The 13,217-nt window shown below is 46.4% G+C and overlaps 1 protein-coding gene across 1 annotated transcript in view; it reads right to left on the bottom strand.

Annotated features, from left to right (window-relative positions):
* sphkap (SPHK1 interactor, AKAP domain containing) overlaps positions 1–13,217 on the bottom strand; it is a gene marked incomplete at its 5' end in the record, with an annotated part of 40,973 nt that overhangs the window by 13,888 nt on the left and 13,868 nt on the right. The window contains 6 exons of the mRNA XM_083694542.1: positions 514–3,859; positions 4,660–4,903; positions 5,250–5,387; positions 5,554–5,613; positions 10,792–10,902; positions 12,533–12,635. Of these exons, the coding sequence (XP_083550668.1) occupies positions 514–3,859; positions 4,660–4,903; positions 5,250–5,387; positions 5,554–5,613; positions 10,792–10,902; positions 12,533–12,635 (4,002 nt within the window). The remainder of the gene's footprint in view (positions 1–513; positions 3,860–4,659; positions 4,904–5,249; positions 5,388–5,553; positions 5,614–10,791; positions 10,903–12,532; positions 12,636–13,217) is intronic.

Below are 13,217 nucleotides of genomic sequence, written 5' to 3'. Positions count from 1 at the left end.
ATCTACCACATGACATTGTAGATAAAAGCTGTAGCTTCTAAAAGCACCAGACATACAGTACATCACACAGCAAATATCAGTCACGACCTGGCTGTGTCGATCTAACCTAAACCCACATCCTGCTACAATAGATTAGCTTCTCTCTGAACTGATGCCCTGTATGGCGCAGAGTCTCTATATAGATTTGCAATGCATGGACAGTTTTCTATTTGTGAAAACATGCTGGTATCTGTTCAAGCTGTTTCAGATGATGAATGATTCCTTTGAAAAACTACACCTTTGAAAAAACGACTATGTGACGTGTGTTTTCTCTACATGTTTCTCATAGCTTTCTCTAGTTCTTTCCCTCTTCCTCTTACTAGATGTTAGATCAAAAGCAAGCTGAGAGTCTGCAGCCTTTGATAGCCCTGTGATGTTCTCATCTCGGCTGATTCTGCCCCTGAGCTGTAAGAGGTTGTTTGTGTGAAGGAGAGATTGACTCAAAAGAATTGTGACCACAGTAGGGGGACTCACCTGTTGCACCTTTGTGAGGGCACCTCTGGAGGCATGTCCCAGGGGTGACGCACAGCCCTCTCAGGTTTTCCGGACGGTTCATCCCTTTGATCTCCCTCGATGTGGATCAGAGGGACCTCCCTGGGGCCCCTCATGGAGGATGCTGTAAAGGCACTGATGCTTGTGCTGTCACTGCCACCTGGGTGCTCCTGGCTGCCCCTGCTCCGACTACAGCCTGGGCGGGACTGTTTAAAACCCCTTCTTCTCTCCCCCACAGGCACATGCTGCTGCTGCCCCAATATACCCCCCCCCCCCTCGTGCTGGCCCCCCAACACTGACTTGCCAGTCTCCACAATGTCTGCGGCCAGGCGGTTGGCATACTGCTGTACGTGAATAGAATCTCCAGCAGGGTCCAGGTCTATGCTGTCTTCTGGGACTGCAATGATCTTGTTCTTTCTCATCAGGGACTCGATGGAGCTGGACCAGGTCTCATGGATCAGCATATCAGTGATCCGGTCTGTCTGGCCTCTCTGGTACAGGCAGGAGTCTGACTTACACAGGCCTGTGGCTGAGACCGAGACTGAGTTTGTGGGGTAGATGTTGAGTGTGTCTCCGCGCACGTTGCGGGCAAAGCCATCAAAAGAGTTGGCTTTGATTGGAGAGTTGACGGTCAACCTAGAGTCAGAGGAGCGGCGGTCTGGCACTGAGGACTGACGGAAACAGAAGGGGGTTCTGGGAGAAGGAGGGAGCAGGCTGTTGCTCCACTCCTTTGTTCTAGCAATACCAAAGTCTTTATTCTCCTTGTCCATATCTTTGAGCATGAACCTGTAAAACTCTTCAGTGATGCTCTCTGTGCTGGACTGTTTGGATAGGCAGGAGGATGTGCGTACGCTGAGGTGGCCGTTCTTCTTAGTGGCTGCCTGCTGCACGGCTGCAGACAGGATAGTGCTGGCATTCTTCCCAGCATAGTAGTCCAGTAGGAGGTCAAAGCCTCTGCCCTCTGTCTCCATCTGGTTTACCATGAACTTGGAGAACTCATCTGTGATGCTCTCACAGCTGGACTGCTTGGAGATGGAGCTGCCTCGGCTCAGGTTCTGGCCCAGCCGGCTGCCAGGTCCCAGGGTGTTGGGTGTGCCCGAGGGGTCTGCGTCCTCCTCTGGGATGCTCTCATAGCTAGCAGCCTTCCCCCGGATCCACCTCTCACATTGCAGCCTGCTGCGGGGCTGGCCAGGCTTGGAGGTGTCCACCACATTAAGCTCTGGGCAGTTCATGATCCTGGCAGTGACCTCAGAGGCAAAGAGAGCGAAAGCATCCTGGGGATCATCTGGGTTCACTGTCTCATCCACCACCCTGTTTACCAGCCTCTCCATCAGCTCTGGCTGCTCCTCCGTCTTTCTCTTGATCTCACTTAGGCGTGGTGGGCGGTGCTTCTTGGAGACAACACTCCCATTCTGCCCCTCCTTCCTCCTGAGAGCCGTGCGGCATGGCAGTAGGTAGCCCTCCGGCGCCTCACCAGCAGCCCCCTTCAGGGCACAGAACCACGGCTGCTTCCCACTGGAGTTCTCCAGACAGATGGCAGCCAACTCTGTGGCCATGGAGACCACTGTGGTGGCTAGGTCATCAGCAAAGCAGGTGACTGGGGTTCTAGACTCTGAGTCCATCCTCATAGAGATCAAGGCCCCTGTGGAGGAGGTCAGGGAGGACTGAGGTATCAGAGAGGACTGTGTACTGTCACTGATGGCTCTTCCTCTCTTCTCTGTGCTCAGGGATGAGCCTGTGTTACCTGAACTCTCAGTAAGAGGCTCTCGCATGTTTCCCTTACCATGCTGACCCGGTGGGTCATAGCAGTCCTTAGCAGTGGATGGGACTCTAGTCTGACCATGCCTGCGCTGCTCTTTGATATGTGGTGAGCTGTGAGATCCAGATGGTTCATTCTCCCTCTCCTCCAGCCAATATTTCTCCTCCCTCATTCCCGAGAACATGAGTAGCTTATCTGTGCAGTGGAGCAAGCTGCTCTGATTTTTATCTGGCTGGCTGGAGCCAATATATAGCTGTAATTGGTTTAATTGTTCCATGCCCACCTTAATGGGTGCCTCATAGTCTCCAGAGCGAACATCATCCTCTTGTCTGTCAAATGACCTTATATTACCTTTGGAAATGTCACAGATTTTCTGTGATGTGAGACAAAGGACATCAAAGAGCAAACTGTTCACACTCTCCAGTAGAAACCCCTGTAGGTTGGGGACGTCTTTGCCTGGACTTTCAAGCTCTTTTTTCTTTTTAGCTTTCTCAAAAGCATGCTTAAAGAGGCTGTCTGCAACTTCACTGATGAAATCCTCCACCTCCATCTCATCCACACAAGACTTTTTGGGACATGTGATTCCGGCCACTATCTTGTTATGGGTGGACTCCAGTAAGTGTGCCACACTCTTGTACCCCTGGGGCTGAGCCAGCACCTCAGCTGCCTCCCGATGAAGGACCTCTGCAATGTTGGCACGGAAAGCCTCTATGCTGGTACCCTCAGCCACACTGCAGTGGAGGGTGATGGCGGTGGAGGTCTGAGCTGCAGACAAGAGCCCCATGGAAGCCGTGTAGATCTCAGTGTAGTCATCTGACTCGTAGCTTTCACCAGTCTCTTTAGCCAGGTCCACCACAGCCACAGCACCAGCCACCTGGGCCATGCCACACATGGCAGAGGAGAAGGAGTATTCTGTGTCCTCATGCTCATGTTCCTCTCCCTCATTGTCCTCCTCTGCTGGCTCCAATGTAAGTTGCTCTGCCACCTGAGGGCTGGAGATGGTGCCGACAATGCTCGCAGCACACGCTAAGGCCACCTGGAGTGGTTTGGAGGTGTGTCCACTGGTGCGGAATCCATGTGGCTCTTGTACCTGCTCAGTGATCTGTCTGGCTGCACCTTCCTGTTCCATAGGCACGTGAGAGGCCTGGGTCTCTGGCCACTCTGGCGCCCCCTCACAGTTATCTGGACTTTGCACTATGACGATTTTGGGGAGCTCGAAGGAGCAGGCCCCTGCTCGTGAGGGCTCCTGGGTCTGGGAGGGGCCAGCATGGGGGTGGTTGGTCAGCGACATGCTCACAGCCATCTCTGTTGAAAAGGAAGGCTCGTCCTGGGACAGGCGGATGAAGGCATCCTGCAGTACAGACTCTGCAAGGTGGGTGGCGTAGTGGCCTGCGGACTCCTTTGTGTGGCAGCTGGTCCTTTGGGCTCCTCGTTTCTTAGTGGGGGTGCAGATGGTCACCTCTGAATCCTCGCTGTCCTGGCGTTCGTCCATTCGTCCCCTCTGACTTGTGGGCCTCCCCCTGTGTGCTGTCTCTGCCAAGCTCTCTGCCACATCACTGCACTGTGGCTCTGTGGGGAGAGAGAGATGTACACACCTGTTAGAGAGCAGTTCCATCAAACTCCCAATGTGCCATAGCAAGATGCAATGATGACCCGACCATGGTGTAACTAAGCTATGAATAACCACAGGCTTTCACTGCTGCATGTCCCAAACCTGACTATCAACCCCCATGTGAAAAAAGAGAGAATTATTATCCAGGCTGATCTGATTGTGAATATTACGTTGACTCAAAGGAGAGCATAACCTTCACAGTGTTTGTTCTAATTTCATATGTAAGATTAATTATAGATTAGTGGAGACTCATCATTGCACAGTGCTGCAAAGCTCAGGGCCATATTTATCTCAATGATGACAAGCATTGATCTGTTTTACTGTATCTGCCCTCAGCTACATGCCATTCAAGGCATACATTTAGGAGGAACACTGTCAAAGAGAAGTGGGTTTACAGATAGAGAGTGACAGGCCACACCATGGAGAGAAAAATACCATATAAATAGAGCTGCGTGTGCACAAACTGCTATTTGAGAGGAGAGGAGGAATATCCACTGTGGTAAGAATAGCATTTAGGGATCAACATGCACTCAAGATTTACATACTGAGAATTATAGCTCTACCTCAACGACATCAACTTGATCACATGATTTGTTATTAAGCAAAAGATGCTGGTTACCTGAGCTATTTTGAAGGGTGCTAAATAAACCATTATGTCTATATACCATTGTGGCATCAATGAATGTTTGGCTTTATGCTCACATTATCTAAACATAATCCAGTGGTGAGTAAGGATTTGTTTAGTTTCATAGCTCACCATTTCTGAGGCCGTCATCCTCGCTGTCATCCCCCAGGTGCTCTGAAGCAGTGAGGAAGTCCTCCTCGATGGAGGAGATGGAGCGGTTGGTGTCGTCATCCACCTGCTGCCCAGCCATTCTGCCCTGGGGCTGCTGCTCCTGACCCCACTGGAGGCCAATCAGGAACTTGTTGATCTCAAAGATGATGTTGGTAGACCGCCCCCCAGCACACTGGACCAGGCAGACATCTGCACCTCTCTTGCTCTGAACACAACACACACACACACACACACACACACACACACACACACACACACACACACACACACACACACACACACACACACACACACACACACACCGGAGGGATGAGATGGATCATCATGGATTGGTGCTATCTTGTAATTAACCTTATAGAGTACAACATTTTACTTTTTTGTCTATGCTGTCACTTTGTTCTTCTTTTTAATATTGATATTAAATCACAAACTGTTGTAAGTGAAATGATCAGTTAGACTGTGACTGTGGATGGATTTTAGGGGTCGGTTACAATATGTTGTGGAGCTAGTAGGGGAGGGTATAGGGATTCTGGTGGTACAGTAGGGCTCACCTGAGTGTGGGAGGGGTCCGGGTGAAAGGTGTCAGGAGCCTCTAAGCCACTGAGCAGCAGGATCTCGTTCTCCTTGGGCTGCCGCACATTCAGAGAGTCGATGAGCTTGGGCAGGTCTGGGGAGACTGAGGCCAGTTTCTGCAGGAGAGACACCCACCACAGTCAGCTACACCAGCACAAACCTGCTAATTACCTAAACAAATCAGAATCTCATTCTGAGTAATTATCCTGAATCCATGGCAACAGAGCCTGTGTATACAGTGCTTAAGACGCTTCGATAGAGGGAGGAGGGGGCCCTACCCACCTTGATGCAGCTGTTGTCACGACGATCCATCTTATGCTGGTCCAGGTTCACAAAGCAGATCTGCAATGAGAAGAAAACATCTTCAGAGGAGTGCTATAACCAAAATGTTCAAATGGTACACCTGAGAAGTAAGCACACCCTTAGGCAAATATAGAATGCTCGTTAATGCTGTAGCAATGACGTACCACACACACCATTCCACAGACATGGCTTTGCCCAGCTAAAAGCACTATCACTCCTCTTAGTTTGAGAGAGACAGAGAGAGAGAGCAATCAGAAAGGACAAGAGTCCCTACAGACACATACTGTATAATATCAGTAATTGCATTTCATTCAGATCACTTTTTCAAAGTGAATTAGACAATATTGCAGAGGCCAATATAGGACCCTTCTGAAGCTGAGCCCTTGGTGCAGAGTCTTCCTCTCTTACAAACACACAGAGAGCTCCTCAGGTTCTCACTCTAGACTTAATGGTATGTGGAGTCATAATGATATCACTCAGTGCTTGGGACTGCCCAACAGCTTCTGCCTGATTCTACACAGCCACGGATTTTGGCTGATTTAACCCGCCTCTGTACCACTGTGGCACACTGTATATCGTGTATAAGGACTACTTTTGTTCTCCACAGCTCTCTCTCTCTGTCTCTCTCTCTCTCTCTCTCTCTCTCTCTCGCAGGGACCCTATGTCCTATCCACACATGGCAGATGGCATATGATATTACATCTGATTTGAAGACAGAAATGATTTGCAGTGAATGCAATGAACTGAATGAACAGAGCACTGGCATGTGCGGAATCCATTTTGCGCCAATGGAAGGATGAAAACAAACAGAAGTACAGTATGTGTTGCGTTGATTGGAACAATGGCTTGATGAACAGATTGCTTCAGATATCAATGACCAAAAACTATGTTTTTAGTGAGAAGTTATGGCTTGTCAAAAAAAGACAGGGAATTCAAAATGAGCACCTGCTATACCTGATACCTGCTATAGTGCTGTATGTTGTACTTCAAACAACATGTACTCACTGCTGGGCAGGTTGCTTAGGATTCAAAGCTTCTCTCAAACAGCCTAATTCATACTCTTCAGAGTAATAATATAGTCCCATAAAGCGCAGGCTTCATACAGAAGAATATGCAGGTCAGTGTTCCATCGAATAGGTCTGTTGTGCCCCACCGAAACATGTGTCCTAAAAGTCAATCCTGGATGCTGATTTGGGGGTTTCTATGTCCCTGCTTAAGATAAAAGGCTAAGGAAACACTGATGCAGGTATACTGTATGTTTGGTGGTTTACCAACCTAGGTTTTGTGGCAATAAAAGGAACTTGTTCCTTGTCATGCAAAACTATAAATCACTATCTTGGAGAAAACATACTCTAAGAGTATGAATTAGGTTGTTTGAGAGAAGCTTTGAATCCTATGCAACCTGCCCAGTGGTGAGTACATGTTGTCTGAAGTATAACATACAACACTATAGCAGGTATCAAAGCTGTGTGCTGGAAAACCTTGTTAGTGCATACCAGGTGAAGTAATGGGTGGTGGTGCTCATTTTGAATTTCCTGTCTTTTGCGGCTTTTGACAAGCCATAACTTCTCACTTAAAACATAGGTTTTGGTCATTCATTTCCATAGTTTTTTCATCCCGGAAGGTGATCTGCTGTTAAATTACAAAAATATAATCCCATCACTATCCTATGACAATTAATTCATTAATGAATTAGAAAAGCAAAAGCATGGACGAACTAGGCTTATTCATAAACATGACAGTGGCTGACATTTTCAATGGTAGGCATAATAACCCATAACATGGGTGCTTCTCTGGTCCTTTTTGTCCTAGAAATTACTCTTGCACTTTTCCCCATCTGTTTCTATGCTCGGTAGATAATTTATGTCTGTCATAACAACCCTGTAATCAGTGTCCTTTGGAGCTGGATGAATTAGATCCCAGAGCTAAAAAAAAATACATAAAGATTTTCTTGAAAATTGCAGTAAAGTGGTGCTGTTTATTAAAAGAGTCAAAATGTCAGTGACAAATAATAGTACTAAAATTTCAGCATGTCTCACATTACCAGCATATTAACCTTTTGACTTTTTCAAGAGAAGAAATATACCATTGGCCTACTCTGATGAGTATTTAACAGGATGCAGGTCAGTCCAATTTGAAACTTTAATGCAAAACAAGAGAAACCAGTGAGACCTGGTGGAGAACATTTTGATTACTCTCTGTTGGAGACGGAAAGAGCAAAGGAAAAAGAAAAGGGAAACGAGAAGGAGGGAGGGGAGAGGAGGGAGGTAAAGAGGGAAAAGGGGAGGAGATATTGTGTCCTTTTCAAGGTCAAAATCATTTTACTCCATCACCATCAGATGGGTCTAATAATGGGCTTTATGGGAGAAGTTGTGCCCTCGAGCCATCTCCGTTACCGTGGTCCGTGTGGGGGTTAGAGGTCAGAGGCGGTTCAGACAAGACAGACATGTTTTATTTCTGGCTGACTGAGAGTACAAATAAACATAGATGCCAGAGAGAGGGGTTTCTGATTGGCTGCACACACAATGTGTGGTTTGTTTGGGGGACAGTATGTGTGTGTGTGTGTGTGTGTGTGTGTGTGTGTGTGTGTGTGTGTGTGTGTGTGTGTGTGTGTGTGTGTGTGTGTGTGTGTGTGTGTGTGTGTGTGTGATGACTGCTGGCGTTTTGGCTCATCATTTATTTATGTGTGTGTTTCCTCTTGTGTTTTTCCCTCCTTGCATGACGTCCAGTGGATGGGCACCGGCTGGAAGATAGAGCTGGGTGTCGCTTGGGGCCTCTCGGTTCATAGGACGTCCAACAAGCGAGAAAATCTACAGCTGTGCTTGAGGTCAACCCGCCAACCAATAAGGACCTTGAATGACTCTAAACCTTTGACTAATCAGGACAGCTGGATGACTTAAACTGGAAATAAATACTGTAAGGAGGCAAACAGTGTCGGAAGGCAAATTACAGTAAACAACGGAGGAACCAACATCCAGTAGAATTTGTATCTTGAAAGACGTTATGCAATTGCTAATGGTCAGTTCTGGCTCTGAATACTAAGAGTGGATTAGCTTGGAGCCTTGGGCTGGAGTTCACCTCACTCTGGTATTTGGGCTGCATCCCTGAGCTTGTCCTGTCCTAAACTCAAACTCAACTGGCAGAAGGGGCTAGTTGTCCTGAACTATATTGAGCTATATCTCACTTGGCCCTAGAGATGCTCTAATTACAGACGCCTGGCCAGCAATCAGGACTCTCTCTCAAACACACACACACACACACACACACACACACACACACACACACACACACACACACACACACACACACACACACACACACTCACACAGATATAAAGACTCATACAGACACTGCCATTCAATTCTCAGGCAATCTAGCATAATAGGCTACATTCACATATACACTTATACTGCACTTACAAAGGCTCTCTTCCCCTTTTCTTGACACATTCACTCCCCCTCCCTCACTAACAAACACCCTCCCTCTAAACCTTAACCTCTCTCTTTTTCACTCTGTGTCCTCTGTCTATTCCCCCATGCTAGTTATGTAAGCCAGCCCAGCCTCTGAGCCATTTGCATTCTCTGTCTCCTAGTGGGGTGTTGTGTAACAGTCCTGAGGTGGGCTGCCCATGCCAATGCCCACCCGCCTAGCACTGTGAACTGCCACTCATAACTTTACAATAGCTTTACTGCAACTATCAAAACGCAAAGCTTGTGTCTTCATTTGCTTCAACAGACATTACTTGTACTTCTCCTTTGTGGGTTGTCTCTATTAAAGAATACATAACTTCAATAATAAATAGTTATCCTTACAGTAAATAGCTTTTCAGCCAAATGGCTGGCTTGTCATGTGTTTGAGTATAAAGTTGTGAAATAGGGCTTGTGATTTTTTGTTTACAAACAATGAAATAACACAACCTTACATTTTGGGTTATGATAAGTTACAATAAGACCGTGTACTAAGCTCATTATTTATTTATGTGCATGGAACTCTCCCCCCTCTCCTCACCAGCCCTGCTCCTCCCCACCTGCTCCCTCCCTTCTGCTCCTCACCCCCCTGCTCCTCTCCCCCCTCTCCTCCTCATCCCCCTGCTCCTCTCCCCCCTCTCCTCACCCCCCTGCTCCTCATATCCTCCCTGCTTCTCCACTTTATCTCATCTCTCGACTGAGCTGTAGGAAAGGTACCCTGGGGACGGGAAGTTGTCAGCGATTCTCCACCATCCTAAAGTTTTCATTGTAGCTCCACAGAGTGACTCGCAATACCCCTCCAGTTCCCTGTTTACAAACAGTGCCCTGTTTACAAACCGACCTGCACGCATTGCACAAAATGAAAACATGCAGTTAGCTGAAGATGTTTTTGATGCAATGAAAGAAAATGTTTGAAATCCCTACCTACATTTCAAGCACCTCCTCAACTACTCTCTATTTGCCCCCCAGCCCCACATACATTACTGTTACCCATGAGACTCTCCATTTACGGAGAGTCTGACGTAGTGAGACTACCTCCACATAGACTGAGGCTGCAGGCTCCTCACACTGTGTCATCACCAACTGCTGTTTTGACTGATAATTTGTATAACATAAGAAAAGCTCAATAAAAAACTGAAAGGCTTAACTATTTGTCACTCTAGTCCCTAAAAGTGATGCTACAGGAAGGAAGACAGGTTGCACCTGTCCTTGCTCATATAAAACATCTCAGTGATTCATTGAATCTGGAAAACAGCAGTGTCAAACAACTGAAAATTAAACTGCTTTGTGTAAATCAAGAGTTTGGTATAACACTAAGAAATGATCCCACCTGCCATGACAAGGACGGACTGAGTGATACCTTTGTTTTCTAGTTAGCAGACATTCATTACAAGCAGAGCAGTATACACAGATTTACAATGGGGTACATTTTGTGTCATAGTGGACCGTTTCCACGGCTTTGTTGGCAGTTTAACTGAAGTTGAGGTTCCCTGTGATGTGCTCAAAAACTGTAGTCCATTATGACCTTTTGAGGAAAAAAACATACTCATTCTTGTTCATTCGTGTTGCAGTAATTGATTTGGTTTAGTACGGGGAAGTAGGAGCTGATATAGCCGGTGGACTAACACTCTGAGGTTATACTAAGCCCTTTCACAAACACCTTGAATGCACCTTGGTTTAATGAACAAAGACTATGCTCATCAAAATGCCACTAAATTCACTCCCTCTGCCACAATGGACTCACACTTACAGTGGTGCAGCTCCCCTCGCCGTCCTCCTCCAGCTGGCCCACCCTGCACAGGGCCTTCTCGTTCCTCAGCCAGTACTCTGTAGAGTCCAGCAGACTGTTACTGCACAGCACCTGGAACACACAGATAACCTCCCTTTTAAACAGACACACTGAAATGCTGAAATCAATCCCCAAATATATGTTTAGACATGCATGCACGCACACGCTCACGCACGCACACACTCACGCATGTATGCACGCACACATGTATGCACGCACGCACACACACATCTCTCTAAGTCACCCATTCACCTTCAGTTGACAGTCATTATGTTTAACCTGGTTGTTGAGATCAGTTGACCTCTCTACAAGACCTTTGTTAAAGATGAATGGTCCACAACAGTCAGTTTTGCTTCCAGGCTTTTCCAATGCACCGAGTAGTACATTAGTCATTCATGGGGCTAATTGGAAAAGTAATGCCAAATATAGCTAAAAGCAATTCCCAATCAAATGTGTCTAAATGTTGTTTGACTTACTTACACAAAAAGTGGGTGAATGGGGTTCAGAGGGTTATATTTGACTCTTCACGCTAATTTTACAAGCAGGCTAGCCATGTCACACTTTGGAGCTCTATAATGAATGAAGTGTCATACATCACGGCATGTGGAAAATCATTTTAGGAGTAGCTAAGAAAATACAATGTATCACCCATGTCTTCTGACATAAATCATTGTACAATAACATTGTGCGGCACAAGGATGTCATATATCATCTAAAAAACGTAGAAATTACTAATGTGGGCCTTTAAATAGATAAATATTCTGTCAGCTAGCCATTTACTCCCATTTACTTAGCTAGCATATTTGCTGTGATTTTACTCTTCCCCAGGACCCCATGAGTCAAGTCATGACTCATGACCTGCCAATCTCATTGACACAGGCACTGGGCCTTTGTCGGAGTGACACTTCTCAGAGTTACTGATTATTGACTAATTGAATGAGTGTGGTGTGGTCTCTAAGACTTTATCCCCCATAATGATACCATATGACACTATTATGATGACAATCCATAATATGAATTACATGTACAGTATAATGTTTATAGGAACACTCAAAAATTAAAAAAAATATAAGAAATAATATTGATAAACATTCAAATGATTTACATTGTTCTTTCTCACTGTGCATTTATAGGATAATCCATTCCCTGTGTGCTCCTCCTGTGTTTGGCAATCTGTGCTGGCACCTGACCAAGTAGATTTGACGTAGGCTCAGGTGTCCATGCTAGCCATTGCATCAGTTTGGTATGGTTCTGTGTGACGACGAGGTTCAGTTATAAATGCAACATTATCTGTTGTTACCAGTCCAGCTCAATGGAAGTCATTAAAGGCCGGTCTACTAATGAAGTGACTGAACAAACAGGAATATCTACAACCACACCTTATTTGAAGGGAAGGAGGGGAAGGAGGGGAAGCAGGAGAGGTTGAAATTGGGTTGAAATCTAACCTTAACCTAAGGCCATAGCTCTGTGGTATATCTCCAATGTCTCCCTGACACTGTGAGGTGATAAATCAGCTGTGTGACCTGAGAGGTCCAATCCCCACATCATAAGTGCCCATTGCAATGACACAGTCTTTCATACAAGGGAGAGGGACAGCACTGCATCCAATAAGAGTGGTGCTGCTACAGAAGAAACAATCTCTTATAGTGCATCAAGCTTGTGCATAGCACACACACACGTATCATGTTTCACCCATGTTTACCTTCTTGCAGGCGGTGACAGATGAGCCCAGGGTGCTGTCTGTGCTGACTCCCTCTGCATCTGTGGGTTCAGAGCCCTTGAACATAGTTGAGGACTGGAAGTTGCTGCATGAGGAGAACAAAAATGCATGCTGTAATAACCTGACTGTACATAGCCAATGCCGAAGGTCTCTGTTTATGCTTCAGAGAGCCTATTAGTATGACACAATAAAAACTCATCATCCATGCCGACAAGATAACTGTCAAAAACTGGACCTCTAAGCATAGGCCGAGCCTACAATTGCCGCAAGGCAAAGTGCTCCGCTGGACATACACAATAGAGCTTATAAACACTAGTCATATATTTGAGCCTACATTCTACTGTCTCTATGCCATACAGCTGTGGAAATAAAATAATATTTTTTCACATAGGCCTAGAAAGAAGAGACGCGAGTAAATCTGTCACGGAAACGGATCCATACCCGATCCGCGCGCGTGACCCTTCGAAAAGAAACGTGATGGATAGCCGATCAAATTTCTCGTGCAGAACGCCCCAGGTCTCATCAGAGCGAACTTATTGCCGAGACACATCATCTTTAAAATGAGCGGCACTCAGCTCGTCAGAATGACAGCCTGGCTGAATTATTCGCACACACCGCTCAATACCTCTGTTTTGCCATGGCATTTCGCCAGGATTGTCAATTGATG

This window comes from Argentina silus (assembly GCF_951799395.1).
Source record: "Argentina silus genome assembly, chromosome: X".
Taxonomy (NCBI): Eukaryota; Metazoa; Chordata; class Actinopteri; order Argentiniformes; family Argentinidae; genus Argentina; species Argentina silus.
Note: the sequence above shows the minus strand (reverse complement) of the source record. Positions and strands in the feature narration are given on the sequence as shown.